General features: G+C 41.9%; 1 protein-coding gene across 3 annotated transcripts in view; it reads right to left on the bottom strand.

The window, feature by feature from the left end:
• The window catches only part of apobec2a (apolipoprotein B mRNA editing enzyme, catalytic polypeptide-like 2a), a 31878-nt gene extending 13974 nt beyond the window's left edge, over positions 1 to 17904 (bottom strand). For 2 of the 3 annotated variants that reach the window (XR_011885402.1, XM_072253335.1), the window contains exons 1-2: positions 17578 to 17904; positions 2325 to 2863 (exon numbers count right to left, since the gene is read on the bottom strand). Coding sequence is in view for 2 of the 3 variants with exons in the window: in XM_072253335.1 (XP_072109436.1) it covers positions 2329 to 2863; positions 17578 to 17771 (729 nt within the window). In the remaining variant the exon portion in view is untranslated. Of the gene's footprint in view, positions 1 to 1254; positions 2864 to 17577 lie in introns of those variants that run through there. The other variant, XM_072253334.1, reaches the window with a different exon arrangement.
• Between the last annotated feature and the right edge of the window lie 1771 nt (positions 17905 to 19675).

Below are 19675 nucleotides of genomic sequence, written 5' to 3'. Positions count from 1 at the left end.
CTGAGTGGAGGCCTGTGACTAGTGGTGTGCCACAGGGATCAGTGCTGGGTCCATTGTTATTTATCATCTATATCAATGATCTGGATGATAATGTGGTAAATTGGATCAGCAAGTTTGTTGATGATACAAAGATTGGAGGTGTAGTAGACAGTGAGGAAGGTTTTCAGAGCCTGCAGAGGGACTTGGACCAGCTGGAAAAATGGGCTGAAAAATGGCAGATGGAGTTTAATACTGACAAGTGTGAGGTATTGCACGTTGAAAGGACAAACCAACGTAGAACATACAGGGTTAATGATAAGGCACTGAGGAGTGCAGTGGAACGGAGGGATCTGGGAATACAGATACAAAATTCCCTAAAAGTGTCATCACAGGTAGATAGGGTCGTAAAGAGAGATTTTGGTACATTGGCCTTTATTAATCCAAGTATTGAGTATAAGAGCTGGAATGTTATGATGAGGTTGTATAAGGCGTTGGTGAGGCCGAATCTGGAGTATTGTGTTCAGTTTTGGTCACCAAATTACAGGAAGGATGTAAATAAGGTTGAAAGAGTGCAGAGAAGCTTTACAAGGATGTTTCCTTGGACTTGAGAAACTCAGTTACAGAGAAAGGTTGAATAGGTTAGGACTTTATTCCCTGGAGCGTAGAAGAATGAAGGGAGATTTGATAGAGGTATATAAAATTATGATGGGTATAGATAGAGTGAATGCAAGCAGGCTTTTTCCACTGAGGCAAGGGGAGAAAAAAACCAGAGGACATGGGTTAAGGGTGAGGGGGGAAAAGTTTAAAGGGAACATTAGCGGGGGCTTCTTCACCCGGAGAGTGGTGGGAGTATGGAATGAGCTGCCAGACGAGGTGGTAAATGCGGGTTCTTTTTTAACATTTGAGAATAAATTGGACAGATACATGGATGGGAGGTGTATGGAGGGATATGGTCCGTGTGCAGGTCAGTGGGACTAGGCAGAAAATGGTTCGGCACAGCCAAGAAGGGCCAAAAGGCCTGTTTCTGTGCTGTAGCTTCTATGGTTCTATGGTATGACTGTTTTACCAAATCTCCATAAAATGCACTAAAAATCTAAAGTTTATCCACATTGCTTTCCAAAGCATCTAACTTCCTGTTGTAACACTTGCTGTTTTTGTCACACTTTTAACATTCCTTTTCTCCATTTTAAATTTTGACATACACATTACAACTATGCCATGGCATATTGTGGAGCATCCCACCAGTGGCAGTGCTATAGACATCAGTATTGCGTCTCAAGTCAATACTTTATTAAAAGATTTATCAACAGTAAATGACTATAAGGGTATGCTCTTTAATGTGAACACTTTCCCTTGATACATAGCGCTTGATCTGAGTATTTCCAGTGTTTTCTATTTTTATTACAAGTCTAAATTTTATATCTATGAACAATGACAAAATTATTGGTTATGAAAATAAATAACCAGTATAATCTTAAAATAGTGATTAATTTGTTTCACCCTTTTCCAATTACCCCTCACCTGTCAGTCTTAATGCAATTTCACATTGTATACTAGGGAAATTATGTTTGTAAGCTCTCCAATCATCCATTGTTAATTCCTGTAGTTATCATTTGTTCATGTGTCTGTTACCCTTGTGGTACAATTCTGAGAGGTGTCCTGGTCTGCCTGTTTATTGACACAAACCATGATCGGGAGTTTGGGATATGAAACATGACATGCACATGACTGCACTATTCCAAAACACTGCAAGATGTTTCCCATCATAACTGCTTCTAACTAGCCATTTAACGTTGGCTGTTTGGTGAAACATTTATTGATCATTGTTATGAACCAAAAGAATATCTCTGTTCCCCTTTTTTTTTTGTAACATTGCATTAGTCCTTGAAAGGTCTTGCAGACTTACTTATAGTCTGACAGATTACAAAGCAAACACCACCCCCACAACTATGACTACCTTTGCACCAGGTTGCTGTCTTTCATTTTGGAGAATGCCATGGACTCCCAACAAGCTGTAGACACAGATGGGATGATCACCAACACCCAATTAATATGAATTATATTTAGAGCTCTGGTCTTCACTCATAGAAACTTCCAAATTCTTCCCTATCTGACTCAGAGACAGAATTGTTATCCCAAGACTCATTCCCTCGAACCCCTAATTTTATTGGCATAAATCAATAGAGTTAACCAAACTTTCAATATTGACACTGTCACTCTTACCTTTCCTTCCCATGTGTAAATCAATAAAAACTAATAAGTGCTCACAGCAAACATACAATGAGGCAATAAAAACATCAGGCAGTGGGAACCACCAAATTTGGGGACACGTCAGAATGCCTCACCCTTCTAGGCACGTTGTAGAATTTCATTTAGAATCCCTTCATATGCCAAGCTGCTGGGCTGTAGGTCTTCCCAGGGTACGAAAGATTCCCCCTCATTTTCAACGTAAGTGCTCCAGCAGTAGTTATACTCAGGAGCCTTCATGATCTTCAGTCGGCAACCAGCAGCTTTCAGCAGCTGAAGACCTTGTTGGATCTCAGGCTCTTCCCACATGAACAAGCGAGCCATGAAGATGGTGAGGCGGACGTTGGGGCTCTTCTTCAGGAATTCTGCAATTTTGGAAGCGCAGGCTGCACAAGGGCTGGAGGAGACGTGCCAAGTGATGGAGTACTTCAAACTGCCATTGCATTCCTTGAAGACCTCTGCAAAGAAGGCCTCTTCTGCATGCGTACTTGTGTGCTCGTCCTCCACGTATCCTTGCATCTTCTGGCAATCTGCACCTTGCTGTTCCACTGAATAGCACAAAAATGTCTTATTCCTTCCTGAGCTGTATTCTACGTTTTTGAACTGGAACTTGAAGAAAATAGAAGGTATTTGCTGTCTGGAATTTAAAAAAGAGCAGATGTTATTGCCAAGAAAACAACAGGACTTTTGCCTCAACCATAAACAATTTTACATAGTGAGTGCTTACCAACAAGTAGAGGACCCATTCTATTTTCTATCTTTTAACTAAACCTTTATCTCAATCAAAACCTCAGTGCCCCTTTGATGGAATAAGCTTGTCAAATGTCTTTCTAAAATCCCATTTTAGGAATGATTTGCCTTCTCTGCCGTACCAGATAACTTGTTAAAATTTCTTAATAGGTTCTTCAAACCTGATTTACCCCTCTCAAAACCTTGCTGATTCTGCCTAGTCACACTTAGAGTTTATAAATGATTTTTGAACCTGATTGTAAAGATGAGTTAAAACATCTTGCTGAGAATGGGTGTCAGGCTAACTGGTTCACATTTCAATGTTTATTTCCATTCTCCCTTTAACTAGCAGGTATATTTGACATGTTTCAATCTGCTGGAATTGGTCCAGAACCTGGGGACTTTCCAAAGATCACTTATTGATGCATCTGTTACTTCTGCAGTCACTGAGACATTGTCCAATCAAGCCGGGGACTTTTCTTTTTTAAGTTACGGAGAGGGCAATATTATGCAGAAACAGCTCTTCAGCCGCTGAGTCCACGGCAGAAGTCCCCCTTAATTTCTCTAGTCATTTCTCTACAGTGAATCTTCTGAAGAGAAAATAGCCCTGAATCAGCAAAAGTAAATTTTCCAGGTAAAACCCAAGTTCTGGAATATGTTGATGCAACAGCCAGCATCACCACACAAGCTGGTTTATGGCCTGTCCAAGTGTTGCTTATGAGATAGGACTACAAAAAATATGCTTGATGACAACAGTGTCTCCTTACATAACAGTGCATACGCCTCTCAAAGTTCAACCCCCATCACGAGAGGTGGAAACAGGTAAGGACGGCCAACAGGGCTCTGGTGAAGCTGCACAGGCCAGAGCCCTGTACAGTGGATATAATGGATTGCAGAAACATTGATGATCTCCAACCATACCATCGACTTCAGAGGACGATGGAGATCAGAGCTCATCAATAGCTGCCGATCCACTGGGAGCTAATGGCCCAAGAAGAAGGAGAGCACTTTAATATAATTTATAACTGGCACATTTTGCGATATACAAATAAATAATTCTATGTAAATGAAATTTTTAAATGTATCAATATCTCCCCTTTTATGCGTTCAGAGTATATATTGTGTACGGTGGCAGAAACAGCAGCTCTGAGATTAAAGGCTTTATCCCACTATCCCAGCTCTGATCAGAGAATTGTGAGATATGCCCAACAATTCTGGTGTCACTGACAGTTCAAGGGTGATGTGCTTTTGCAGATCTACCCCCACATTATTTTCCAGTGATATCTGTGGCCAGTTCTTCTCTGCTCACTGCAGTGGCTCATTGAAATGGAATTTCAAGTGTATTTTTAACTCTCTTTATCTCAGCAGGAGGACGTGGCAGTAAACTGGGAGTAATATTGCCAGCCACTCACAGAGGAAAGAAAGGCCATTTTAAAGAGGCAACCTGCCTGGTCTGTCAGTCATAGAATCATGGAGCACTCCAGGATAAAAACAGACCCTTTGGCCCATCTAGTCTGTGCTGAACCATTATTCTGTCTAGTCCTATCAACTTGCATGTGGCCACAGTCCTTCATACTCCTCCCATCAATGTACTGATCCAAGCTTCTCTGAAATGTTCCAATCAGACCCATCCACAACTTCTCCTGCCAGCTTATTCCTCACTCACACCACCCTCTGAGTAAAGATGCTTCCCTCTCAAGTTCCACTTAAATATTTCACCTTTGACCCTTAATCTATGACCTATAGTTCTGGTCAGTGGATAAAGCCTGCTTGCATTTACCCTACCTATACCCCTCGTAACCATATAACAATTACAGCATGGAAACAGGTCATCTCAGCCCTTCTAGTCCATGCTGAACTCTTACTCTCACCTAGTCCCACTGACCTGCACTCAGCCCATAACCCTCCATTCCTTTCTTGTCCATATACCTGTCCAATTTTAACTTTAAACAACAACATTGAACCTGCTTCAACCACTTCTGCTGGAAGCTCGTTCCACACAGCTACCACTCTCTCAGTAAAGACGCTCCCCCTCATGTTACCCTTAAACTTTTGCCCTTTAACTCTCAACTCGTGTCCTCTTGTTTGAATCTCCCCCACTCTCAATGGAAAAAGCCTATCCACATCAACTCTATCTATCCCCATCATAATTTTAAATACCTCTATCATCCGTTAGTCTTGTGAGACCATGGATCTGCACCTGGAAAGTCGCCACTCTGGGCAAGGTTGTATGGAAGACCAGCAGTTGCCCATGCTGCAAGTCTCCCCTCTCCACGACACCAATGTTGTCCAAGGGAAGGGCATTAGGACCCATACAGCTTGGCACCGGTGTCATCGCAGAGCAATGTGTGATTAAGTGCCTTGCCTAAGGACACAACACGTTGTCTCGACTGGGGCTCGAACTCACAACCTTCAGGTAGCAAATCCAATGCCTTAACCACTTGGCCACATGCCCACATACCTCTATCAAGCACCCCCTCAACCTTGTACGTTCCAAAGATAACTTTGTATATCTCTATCAAATCTCCTCTCATTCTCCTACATTCCAGGAACAAACTCTTAACCTATTCAACTTTTCCCTATAATTCTGGCTATCAGTTCTGGTAGCATTCTTGTAAATTTTTCTGTATTCTGTCAATCTCATTGGTAGGTGACCATAAACTGCACACAATACTCCAAATTTTGCCTCATTGATGTCTTATACAGCTTCAACACAACATCCCAACTTCTGTACTCAGTGCTCTGATCTATGAAGAGCAATGTACCCAAAGCTCTTTTTACGGCCCTGTCTACCTGTGATGCCACTTCTGAGGAATTACAGATCTGAGTTTCCAGATTCCTTTACTCTACCACACTCTTTATTGCTCTATTGTTCACCGTATAAGTCCTTCTTTGGTTTGTCCTCCCAAATTGAGAAACCTCACACTTGTCTGCCTTAAATTCCATCTGCCATTTTTCCAGTTGGTCCAGATCCCGCTGCAAGCCATGGCGGCCTTCCTCGCTGTCCACTACACCCCCAATCTTGGTGTCAAATGCAAACTTGCTGATCCAGTTGACCACTTTATCATCCAGATCATTGATATGGATGACTAACTGAACAATGGACCTAGCACCAGTCCCTGCAGCACGTCACTAGTCACAGGCCTCTGGTCAGGGAGGCCACTATCTACTATCATGCTCAAGCTTCTGCTAAGCCAATGCTGAGTATAAATTGCTACAACATCCTAAGTGCCATGTGACTGAACCTTGTGGACCAGCCTCCCAGCTAGGTCTTTGCCAAAGGCCTTGCTGAACATTTGTCCATGCAATTGTTCGCCCTCACACAATGCAGGTTCCAAGCGAGGAATTCATCCGGCCGAATTGCTCCCTCCCGAGATTTTGATCAGCACTGAAAAGTCACACCAGCTGGGCTCTCGTGACTCAGTAGTTATTTTGTTCAAAGGCTACCCTCCCTCCCACCTCCACCTCCAGACCTCACGTAATCAAAGAACTTCCACACTCTGAATGAATCCTGCATGATAAAGGATCTCCCCTTCAACACACTGTACTGGACGAAGGAATTCTGAGGTCAGCTCGGGGCCCCGGCAGTCAAGGAAGAGAGGATGCGTGGGTTGAGGGAAGGATGAAGCATTTGAAAGATAGTGGGGCAAGTGTCTGTCAGCGGGAAAGGTTCAGCCCAAGGTTGCTAAGTGGAAGGGATGCTAGTGGCAGATCGATGGCGAGGAAAAGTTGTGTCATGTTTGGCCAGGTTATTAGGTTCATGGTGGGGAAATGAGGGATGGTTGGGGTACATTGTGGGTAGTGGGGAGAAGCTCTAAGGAACACACAAGATAGCAAACTGTTTTGAAGGGCCTTCCATCATCAGGGACCCCCATCACCCAGGACATACTCTCTTAGAAAACCATAGAAACCATAGAAAAACTACAGCACAGAAACAGGCCTTTTGGCCCTTCTTGGCTGTGCCGAACCATTTTCTGCCTAGTCCCACTGACCTGCACACGGACCATATCCCTCCATACACCTCCCATCCATGTATCTGTCCAATTTATTCTTAAATGTTAAAAAAGAACCCGCATTTACCACCTCGTCTGGCAGCTCATTCCATACTCCCACCACTCTCTGTGTGAAGAAGCCCCCCCTAATGTTCCCTTTAAACTTTTCCCCCCTCACCCTTAACCCATGTCCTCTGGTTTTTTTCTCCCCTTGCCTCAGTGGAAAAAGCCTGCTTGCATTCACTCTATCTATACCCATCATAATTTTATATACCTCTATCAAATCTCCCCTCATTCTTCTACGCTCCAGGGAGTAAAGTCCTAACCTATTCAACCTTTCTCTGTAACTGAGTTTCTCAAGTCCCGGCAACATCCTTGTAAACCTTCTCTGCACTCTTTCAACCTTATTTATATCCTTCCTGTAATTTGGTGACCAAAACTGAACACAATACTCCAGATTCGGCCTCACCAATGCCTTATACAACCTCATCATAACATTCCAGCTCTTATACTAAATACTTTGATTAATAAAGGCCAATGTACCAAAAGCTCTCTTTACGACCCTATCTACCTGTGACGCCACTTTTAGGGAATTTTGTATCTGTATTCCCAGATCCCTCTGTTCTACTACACTCCTCAATGCCTTACCATTAACCCTGTATGTTCTGCCTTGGTTTGTCCTTCCAATGTGCAATACCTCACATTTGTCTGTATTAAACTCTATCTGCCATTTTTCAGCCCATTTTTCCAGCTGGTCCAAGTCCCTCTGCAGGCTCTGAAAATCTTCCTCACTGTCTACTACACCTCCAATCTTTGTATCATCAGCAAATTTGCTAATCCAATTTACCACATTATCATCCAGATCATTGATATAGATGACAAATAACAATGGACCCAGCACTGATCCCTGTGGCACACCACTAGTCACAGGCCTCCATTCGGAGAAGCAATTCTCTACTACTACTCTTTGGCTTCTTCCATTGAGCCAATGTCTAATCCAATTTACCGCCTCTCCATGTATACCTAGCAACTGAATTTTCCTAACTAACCTCCCATGCGGGACCTTGTCAAAGGCTTTACTTAAGTCTATGTAGACAATATCCACTGCCTTCCCTTCATCCACTTTCCAGGTAACCTCCTCGAAAAACTCCAATAGATTGGTCAAACATGACCTACCACGCACAAAGCCATGTTGACTCTCCCTAATAAGTCCCTGTCTATCCAAATGCTTGTAGATTCTGTCCCTTAGTACTCCCTCCAATAACTTACCTACTACCGACGTTAAACTTACCGGCCTATAATTTCCCGGATTACTTTTTGATCCTTTTTTAAACAACTGAACAACATGAGCCACTCTCCAATCCTCCGGCACCTCACCTGTAGACAGCGATATTTTAAATATTTCTGCCAGGGCCCCTGCAATCTCAACACTAATCTCCTTCAAGGTCCGAGGGAACACCCTGTCAGGTCCCGGGGATTTATCCACTTTAATTTTCCTCAAGACAGCAAGCACCTCCTCCTTTTCAATCTGTACAGTTTCCATGATCTCACTACTTGTTTCCCTTAATTCCATAGACTTCATGCCAGTTTCTTTAGTAAATACAGACGCAAAAAACCTATTTAAGATCTCCCCCATTTCCTTTGGTTCCACACATAGCCGACCACTCTGATCTTCAAGAGGACCAATTTTATCCCTTACAATCCTTTTGCTCTTAATATACCTGTAAAAGCTCTTTGGATTATCCTCCACTTTGACTGCCAAGGCAACCTCATGTCTTCTTTTAGCCCTCCTGATTTCTTTCTTAAGTATTTTCTTGCACTTCTTGTACTCCTCAAGCACTGTATTTACTCCGTTTCCTTTACATGTCATACAACTCTTTCTTTATCAGAGTTGCAATATCCCTTGAGAACCAAGGTTCCTTATTCCTATTCACTTTGCCTTTAATCCTGACAGGAACATACAAATTCTGCACTCTCAAAATTTCTCCTTTGAAGGCTTCCCACCTACCGATCACATCTTTGCCAGAGAGCAACCTGTCCCAATCCACGCTTTTTAGATCCTTTCTCATTTCTTCAAATTTGGCCTTCTTCCAGTTCAGAACCTCAACCCTAGGACCAGATCTATCTTTGTCCATGATCAAATTGAAACTAACGGTGTTATGATCACTGGAACCAAAGTGCTCCCCTACACAGACTTCCGTCACTTGTCCTAACTCATTTCCTAACAGGAGATCCAATATTGCATCCCCTCTAGTTGGTCCCTCTATATATTGATTTAGAAAACTTTCCTGAACACATTTTACAAACTCTAAACCATCTAGACCCCTAACAGTATGGAAGTCCCAATCAATATATGGAAAATTAAAATCCCCTACCACCACAACTTTATGTTTCCTGCAGCCATCAGGAAGAAGGTACAGGAGCCTTAGGACTCACACCACCAGGTTCAGGAACAGTTATCACCCCCAACCATCAAGCTCTTGAACCAAAGGGATAACTTCACTCAACTTCACTTGCTCCATCACTGATCTGTTCCCACAACCTATGGATTCACTTTCAAGGTACTTCATCTCATGGTCTCGATATGTATTTATTTATCTGTTTGTTTGTTATTTCTTCTTTTTTTTGTATTTTCACAGTTTGTTGTCTATGCACACTGGTCAAACACCCACGTTGGTGCGGTCTTTCATTGATTCTATTATCAATATTATTCTATTATGGATTTACTGTGAATACCCACAAGAAAATCAATCTCATGGTTTTATATCGTGACACATATGTACTTTGATAATAAATTTATTTGAACTTTGAACTGAAGCCAGGACTCTGTTTTGAATAAATTCACAAGCCTGGAGCAGATGCACAGATCTGGAATAGTTGCATAGATGCCGAGTAATGTCACAGCTGTGGTGAAGTCCTGCTGCCACAAGAGTGACCATGGCTGGTGCAGGTCATCCATACTCCAAAGGAAATGAGGGGAATGTACAAGGATAGGGAGCATGTCATTGAGTGCCAATGTGCACGTATTGGTGTATTAGTGTATTAGATGAAAATATAATTTACTTGAAGTAACAAGATGGCAGTTTTGTCTTTGACAAAATGGAACCTGTATTGGACCAGAGTGCTTTGCTATTAGAGTTCGTGCGACATTATGCTGACGGACCTTGAGTAAATGACAAACTGCAGAAAGATAAGTGTATTCAGTTACCGGAAGAATGCCAAGTACACTGATTAATTAGATTAACAGAATGCACCCTCTCCTTGACCTGGCACGGGTAGATAACACTTGTCTATAAATGAAAGACTACACTGTATGTTTTTGAAGCGACTACCAGCTCTTGTGTAGTGATCCTTCCCTTGTGGCAAGTAAAATAAACATGCATATGAATAATCCACTCTGAGTTAATTGTTGTTTGTTATAAGATGTATAAAAGGTGCTTGACAGAATCAAAGTGTTGCAAATCCCCAATTTTCAATTATAATAACATAAGAAATAGGAGCAGGAGTAGACCATCTGGCCTGTCGAGCCTGCTCCACCATTCAATAGGATCATGGCTGATCTGACCATGGATTCATCTCCACCTACCTGCCTTTTCCACATAACCCTTAATTCACCTGCTATACAAAATTCTATCCAATCTTGTCTTAAATATATTTACTGAGGTAGCCTCCACTCCTCCTCATCTTTGTCCTAAATTTACTCCCCCAAATCTATTCGGCACAGCCAAGAAGGGCCAAAAGGCCTGTTTCTGTGCTGTAGTTTTTCTATGGTTTCTATGTCCCCTAGTGCTAGTCTTACCCACCAGTGGAAACATCTTTTCTGCTTCTGTCTTATCTATCTTTTTCATAATTTTATCTGTTTCGCTAAGATCTTCTCTCATCCTTCTGAATTCCAGTGAGTACAGTCCCAGGCAACTCAATCTCTCCTCATGATCTAGCCCCCTTATATCTGGAATCAACCTGGTGAACCTCCTCTGCGCCGCTTCCAAAGCCAGAACATCCTTCTTCAAGAACCGCACAAAGTAGTCCAGACGCTTCCTCACCAGTACCCTGTACAGCTGCAGCATAACCTCCCTGCTCTTAAAATCAATCCCTCTCGCAATGAAGGTAAACATTCCATTTGCCTTCTTGATAGCCTGCACCTGCAAACCAACCATTTGCGATTCATGCATAAGCACTCCCACGTCCCTCTGCACAGCAGATTCTATAATAATCTGCTCTTCCATTCTTCCTTCCAAAGTGGATGACCTTGCATTTACCAACATTGTACTTCATCTGCCAGACCCTTGCCCACTCACTAAACCTATCTATATCTCTCTGCAGACTCTCCGTATCCTCTGCACAATCTGCTTTTCCACTCAATTTTTAGTGTCATCAGCAAACTTAGAAACACTACACTCGATCTCCTCTTCCAGATCATTAATGTATATTGTAAACAGTTGTGGGCCCCACACAGACCCCTGCGGAACACCGCTCACTACTGATTGCCAACCAGAGAAAAACCCCATGTATCCGAACTCCCTGCTTTCTATTAGTTAACTAATCCTCTCTCTATGCAAATACATCATCCCCAACTCTATGCATCCTTATCTTATCGATGTCTTTTATGTTGCACCTTATCAAAAGCATTCTGGAAATACAAGTAAGTAACGTCCATCAATTCCTCGCTATCCACTGCACTTGTTATATCTTCAAAGAACTCCGGTAAGTTTGTCAAACAGGACCTACCTTTGCTGAGTCCATGCTGTGTCTGCCTGATGGATCTATTTCTTTCCAGATACCTCGCTATTTCTTCTTTACTGATAGCTTCAAGCATTTTTCCAACTACAGATATTAAACCACCAAGCATATAGTTACCTGCCTTTTGCCTACATCTTTTTTTGAACAGTGGTGTGACATCTACCTTCTCTGCTGAGACCTGCCCAGAGTCCAGAGAATTTTGGTAAATTATCACCAAAGCCTCAACTACAACTTCTGCCATTTCTTTCAGTACCCTGTAATGAATTCCATCAGGACCAGGGGACTTGTCTATCTTTAGGCCCACTAGTTTGCTCAGCACTACCTCTTCAGTGATAGTTATGGTATTGAGGCCCTCACCTCCCATCGCATCCATATCATCTCTTTTTGGCATATTAGACATGTCCTTCCACCATGGAGACCGACACAGAATAGTCATCCAAAGCCTTAGCCATTTCCTCATTACCCAATATCAATTCCTCCTTCTCGTCCTCCAAGGGACCTACATTCACTTTGACCATCCTTTTCCACTTTATATAATTATAAAGACTTTTACTATTAATTTTTATAGTTTGTGCTAGTTTATTTTCTTAATCTGTCTTTCCTTTTTTTATTGCCCGATTTGTGGTTCTTTATTGTTTTTAAAGTTTTCCCAGTCTTCCAGTTTCCCACTACTCTTGGCGATCATGTACGCACGAGCTTTTAGTTTGATACCTTCCTTTACTTCCTTAGTTATCCAAGGCTGGCTCTCCCCACCCTTACTGTCCTTACTTTTAACTGCAATATACTTTGGTTGAGCACTGTGAAAGTCTTCCATTGTTCCTCAACCGTCCCACCATATTTCCTATGTTCTCAGCTTACCCTATCCAACACCTCCTTCATCCTGTTGTAGCTTCCATTGTTTAGGCATACTACACTGGTTTCAGTTCCAACGCATCCTCTCTCATCTTATTTTACGTTTGTTGAATTGAGCAGCACTGCGAAGCCCTTCACAATCCAATATCTATACACTTACATCAAGAAACACTGAAGGACACAACGCTCAGAAGTCTTACAGAAGGAAGCATGCCCATATTGAGTTTTTAAATAGCAGTCATGTTTAGTCCAACATCCCCACCGTCTCCACTTAACTTGCAACTTTCCCATTCTCAACAGTTTCATTGCATGTTTAGAACAGTTAATGAAGTTGCCTTCCATTAGTTTCACACACAAAGTTTCAGAGTGCTGCATCATAGAAACAGACCCTTCAGCCCATCAAATCCATGCCAACCATTGATGGCTTTGAACAGAAAATCCTACAAAAAGTCGTGGATTCAGCTCAGTCCATCATGGGAAAAGCTCTCCCAACTATTGAGCACATCTGCATGAAAAGCTGTTGTAGGGAACCAGCACCCATCATCAAAGATCCTCACCACCTAGGCCAGACTCTTTGTTCACTGCTGCCATCAGGTAGAAGTTACAGGAGCCTCAGGGCTCACGCCACCATGTTCGAGAACATTTACTACCCCACAACCACCAGGCTCTTGAAAAAAGGTGATAACTACACTCACTTGTTCATCCATTGAGATGTTCCCACAACCAGTGATCTCACTTTAAGTTCTCTGTATCTTGTTAGCTCATGTTCTTGTTATTTATTGCTATTTATTTATATTTACATTTGCACAGTTTGTTGTCTTCTGCGCTCTAGTTGATCTTTCATTGATCCTGCTATAGTTACTATTCCATAGATTTATTGAGAATGCGCACAGGAAAATGAATATGGTGACATATATTTACTTGGATAATAAAATATACTTTGAACTTTAAACTTGGAAATTCAAGATTATTAACTGAAGCAAATCCACAGCCTACCATGATAGTTAATCCAAGCCTCTGGATTACTTGGCCAGTATTAACTGTTGTGTTTAAAAACGCAAACAACAGGAATTCTGCAGATGCTGGAAATTCAAGCAACACACATAAAAGTTGCTGGTGAACGCAGCAGGCCAAGCAGCACCTCTTCCTAGAGATGCTGCTTGGCCTGCTGCGTTCACCAGGAACTTTTCTGTGTGTTGATTAACTGTTGTGTCTCTACATTTGCTTTTGACCATCTAGATCAGGGGCTCCTAGCCTGGAGTTCACAATTCCATGGCATAAAATGGGTGGGAACCCCTGATCTAGACCAAATCAGAATCCATTCAGTCACCTTTCCCTTAATTCTGCAGTCATCTTCAGCCTCCTGTGTGACATTTTATCAAGTACTTTCAAATAGTAATAAGCATCAACCTCACTACCTTAGACCTCCTTGCCAAAGAGCTCAATCAACTTAATTAAAAAGATTTGTCTTTAACATAAACAAAATGACTTTCTGGAGATGCTGCCTGATGTGCTGATTGTTTCTAGCATTTTGTATTATGTTTCATATTTCCAGCATCTGCAGTTTTACTTTATGTTTCCATTTACCATTAACACGTTCATATGGAACGAGTAAAGTGCTCTTGGTTTGCCTTTTCTGTCCAGCAGTACTGCCGTTCACAGTTCATAGTGGAAGTGATGAATGACAGTGAAAAGGGTTGAAATAACAATCTTATAAACTGCATGGACATCACACTCTGGACTGGCTGCTTGTGTAAATCTGAAAAGTTAATGGTCGCTGAGCTGTGATATTTTTTGTGTGTGAGATCTCTCTCAACAAAATATGTTTATTATTATTAAAGCAAAAGACTGAACCCACTAATACATCTGAAGATTATTCTTTCTGGAATATTATCCCAGGCTTATTTCACTAACAATAAGACCCACATGACATATATGTTCCCATGATTCAGGACATTTACAAAGACAGGTGTGTAAAAAGGGCCTATAGGATCATTGGGGACCCGAGTCACCCCAACCACAAACTGTTCCAGCTGCTACCATCTGGGAAACGGTACTGCAGCATAAATACCAGGACTAACAGTCTCCGGGACAGCTTCTTCCACCAGGCCATCAAACTGATTAACTCATGCTGATATGAGTGCATTTCTATGTTCCATTGACTGTTCTATTTATTATAAATTATTATAAATTGCTATGATTGCACAGTGCATATTTAGACGGAGACGTAACTAAAGATTTTTACTCCTCATGTATGTGAAAGATGTATGGAATAAGGTCAATTCAATTAATTTCACTAACATGAGCAACCAGTCTTTTTAACTCATCAGATAACCAAAATTTCCAGTGTTCATTAAATTTCCTGCCTTATTATAAACACATGGAAACAATCCTTCAACTATAATTGAAGAGAAGAGAAGATGGCGGCGCGATGCAGCACGCAGCGGCCACTCCGGAATGAATATCTGTAATCTGTCAAGTAGGACACCGTGCACAATCCTCATTTGATGGAGATGGACGTGAGAAGCACAGAGGAACATCTGGTGAAACTTCTGAAATGCCTGTTTCGCTGCCGCTGCTACTGTGCGATTGAGAATCTCCGGAGGGGAAGGCCCCAAATCCTCGGCTTTGCCTGTTGCTTGGTGGCTGGGGTCCGGGTCGAAGCGCTCGGCAGAGATGGTGCTCGGTGCTCGGTGTTGGAGGGCTGGTCAGAGGCTCGAAGCTTTCGGACGGACTCAGAGTCCGCTGCGGTCAGGTGCTTCCAGGGTGCTGCATCGGCAAGTTTGCGGTGCTTGGAGGTTCATGGCAGAGAGAGAGTTTCTCCCTTCTACCATCTGCGTGAGATGATGGGGTTATCGGGACTTTGAGACTTTTTTTACTGTGCCCACGATCTGGTCTTTATCAAATTACGGTATTGCTTTGCACTGTTGTAACTATATGTTATAATTATATGATTTTTGGCAGTTTTAGTCTTGGTCTGTCTTGTGTTTCTATGATATCATACTGGAGGAACACTGTATCATTTCTCAATGCATGCATTACTAAGTAACAATTAGCGAGGACAGAGTGTCCTCATAATCTAATCTAATTAGTTATAATCACATTGAATGCATTTTAATAATTCCAGAACATTCTGAAATTTCATAGACCACTTAGCACCCTACTCACACCCCTAGCAACTGAATCTATGCATCCTTGTTTATCTACAAATTTTGTCGCTATCCCTGTGGAAGTAAATTAAAGAAGACATTAATCCTGATAAATAATAGGGATAATTGTTGATTAAAAGAGAACATTTCAAAAAGTGCACAGCAGATTATGCAGCCTTTGTGGAGAGAGAAATAAAGTCAATATTTGATGAACCCTTTATCAAAGCTTGGAAAAGTTTAAAACCGTTTAAATTGGAGGGGTGGAGAGAGCAAAGAGAATGTTTGTGAGAAGGCAGCGACCGAATGCACAGTTGGTTTTGCTGCAGGCTGAGAGGGGGTGGTAAAGGTTTGCTGATGTAGTTAATCTGTCTGTAATATAAATAGGAGATGAATGATTTACAGAGGAAGGAAAAAAACACATTGCTGAAACTGAGGTACAAAAATCTTTTCCTTTCAAATTTCCACCATCTTCATTGTGTTTTACTTTAGAAGTAAGTCAAAAACTGGCCTATTTAGTAGATGAAGAATTTTGCCCAAAGTCTGCAAGTCAGCTGAAGACTGTATTGCTGATCTTCTAGATTTATTAAGTTTGTGAAAAAGCAGGGAAGAACCTCTGTTCTTGGTGCGTACATTTATATCTAATTAAACATGTATTGGATTCCACACAAATAGCCTTTTCATCTTTATATATTTATAATCACACTTATCATAAATACCCTGAAGTTCTTAAGATAGGATTTATTATTTTGTGGAAAATATATATTATACACTATCTATCTATAGCTATTTATCTATCTATATATATATACACACACACTCAGATATACTCATATTTGTACACACTTTGCACAAATGCAACACTACAGATTTATTTATTAGATATATTCTATGAAGGCAATTTTTCCAGAATATACGTCCTGCCGTGAATCTCTAATTGGCAACATCTATGAGAACACTACAGATGTGATGTCCGTCACAGACTGTTAAATTATGAGGCAGCATGTCCAAAATTTCCTTATAAGAGCTTCTGGAAGGGAAAGCTGTGTGCTGGCTGTGCATACTCAATAAACCAATCTTCGCCTACTGAGACAAAAAATAATAGCGTCCAGAAGTTTGAACTCATAGACATATGAAGATACAGTACTTTGAGGCTGCTGTCATCAGTGAATGAAAGTATTAAGTTGTTTTAATTCAGTTACTATCTGTGCTGAAGTAGAAGGCAAATTGGACTGTCCACTAACCAGGCCACTGAATACGACGACTGCAATGTTTTTTAACATGAGCTTGTCATACTCCATTTAATTACACATATCACTCTCTGAAATAGATTCTGCTTTTTGCTCGTGACTGATTAACTTTCCCTGTAGCTTCTTCATCTTAGATCAGGTTTTTCTCTTGTGATGAGTTTTGTGGAGCATAGATGGAACGACACAGTGGTAAAACTGCTTGCTGTGTCTTACAGCTCCCCAGTGGCCCAGGTTCAATGCTGACTTCAGGTGCTATATAGACTGAGCCCGCAAGTCCTCCTCATGGCGATGGGTTTCCTGAGAGTTCTCCAGTTTCCTCGCACTGCTCTAAGACATGCATGTTGGTATATTAATTTGCCTCTGTAGATCGTCCCCGGCATGTTGATGAGTGAGCAGGTCTGAGGGGGTTTGTCAGGAATGTGGAGAGGATGAAATGGGATTAGTGCTTGATGATTAGTGCAGACTCAGTGGAAGGTTTCTTGCCCTGTGTGAATCTATGTCTGATAAATATTGTATTAATCCCTTTATCAGCATGGAAAAATTAGATATTCAACCTTTAGAGACATTTTTGTCAAATTTATATCTACGTTTTCCTTCCTCACTAACATGCCACCACTTTGTGGAAAGCAGCTTGACACTCACCCGATGACGATTTCAAAAGGCCCCAGGTCGACGACTTCAGCATTTTCTTTGCCCTCTACTTTGTCCTTATTGTCAACTTCCTCATTTGCTGCTTCAGTCTTGTTTTCGGCCATGTCTAGACAGTACAGGCCAGTGGGATGTGCACTGTCTGACGGCAAGCTCTTCACTGAGCAGGAGAGAAATCCCTGCAGCATTAAAATGCCTCACCCACCAAATAAGGGAGCAAGGGTTGAGAGGACTTCCAGCTCAAAATAAACTGTAGCTAGGACACCACTATTTGTCCCGTCAATCACAGATGGCTCTTCTTAATCCTCACATTATCGTTATTTATTTATTTGTTTACTGAGGTACAGAGCAGAGTAGGCCCTTCCCACCCTTCGAGCTGCCCCACCCAGCAATCCCCCAATTTAATCCCAGTGTAATCACGGGACACTTTACAGAGACCAGTTAACCTGAAAACAGTATGTCTTCAGAGTGTGGCGGGAATCAAACCTGGGTTGCTGGTACTGAAGAGCGTTGTGCTACCCTGCACATCTTCCCAACGCATCTGTCTTTTTAACTAAATGCAAAAAAAGGAAAACGAGGCTGATGAAAGATTTCTTTCTGAAACAATGTATCTTTGCTTTAATTTCCCCCATGCTTTCCTGAAGCTGTTTGGATGCGACTCCAGGAGCTCCCAAAATGTCCAATTTCTCCAGCAAAGACTTCAAAGTATCAAAAAGTCAGAAATGGTGCATGTGACAAGGAATCTGACATGTAAGTGTGTCTATCACTAGTGCGACTGTCACTAGAAAGTACTTGTCTGAATTTTCCTCCGGGAATCAAAGCAACTCAGAAATGGTCATTATCACATTATGCTCCATATTCAATGGTGCAGTACTAGAGTAAAGCTTTTCTAGACCCACTGAGTTCAATACAAACATCAGCTACTATTTACATCAATCCCATGTGTTTAATTCTCCCCGCACACTCATTAATCCCCTCCTCTATCTACCCCGCCTCCCCTCCAAGGTTCATCCACACAACTACATCCTAGGAGCATGTTTACAATGGGAAAATCAATCTAACAACCCACACGTCTCTCACTGGGTCACAGTGAAAACCCCTGAAGTGATGTCCAAATGTGCACGGCACTCCCCTCTGTTCATTAGACCATCAGACCCAGAGGTTCACAGAAAGCCAATATTGAAACTCATCATCTGCCACTTTCCTTTCTGCATTATTTTTCTGTAACAGTTAGCTGCCTTGGACAAGGAAGTGTGATCTTGTATCTAGGGCCTTCACTTTATGTGTTTCCTATCCTTTATAAAAAGTAAGAAGAGCCACCATTAAAGGAGAGTTTATTAACTGCAGCAATTTAAGGAGGGAGTTTCATTCTCAGGATCCACTGTGGAAAGCAACAAGCGCGTCAGGGAAGTCAGTAAATATTCAATGTGCAACCTCCCAGGGTTGTTGTGCCAGAAATTCCTGCCATCATCAAGACATCCACATCCACTGCTGACCTACTGGAAAATTGTTTATGTGTCTATCAACTCGTTGCTAAGTGATAACCCCCACTGCTAATCATGAGGCCCAGTACACTGGCAAGATGTACATGTTAATCCCGTCATCTGGAGCAGCCAGAACAAGGTCCTACCCACAAAATAGCTAACAAAAATACAACCTATCCCTGAATTTAAAATCTTCAAGCTGTTTTGAAATATTTCTGTCATTCGGGAATATAATTTGAAGTTCTAGAAGATGGCAGCATTGAGAAACGAGATGTGCAGGAACTTTTGAAAAAAATTAAGATAGATAAATTCTCGGGACTTGGAAAGTATATACCCCAGGTTACTACGGGAAGTGAGGGAAGAGACAGCTGCACTGTTGGTGATGATCTTTGCATTCTCACTGGTCACTGGACACTCAACAGAGCGAGAGTGGGAGTTTGTAGGACGGGAGACAATATGGTGAAGTGGGGTTTAAAGACCAGCGAATCCTATGAGTGTGGTGAAAGGGTGCAGAACGTTGAACACGTTCTGCACAACTGCCTACTCTCACCTGATTTAGCTGACACTGAACTACTCAACAACACTAGAGTGGCTGACTGTCTGGTGTG

Source organism: Mobula birostris, chromosome 3, assembly GCF_030028105.1.
Source record: "Mobula birostris isolate sMobBir1 chromosome 3, sMobBir1.hap1, whole genome shotgun sequence".
NCBI classification, from domain to species: Eukaryota; Metazoa; Chordata; class Chondrichthyes; order Myliobatiformes; family Myliobatidae; genus Mobula; species Mobula birostris.
Note: the sequence above shows the minus strand (reverse complement) of the source record. Positions and strands in the feature narration are given on the sequence as shown.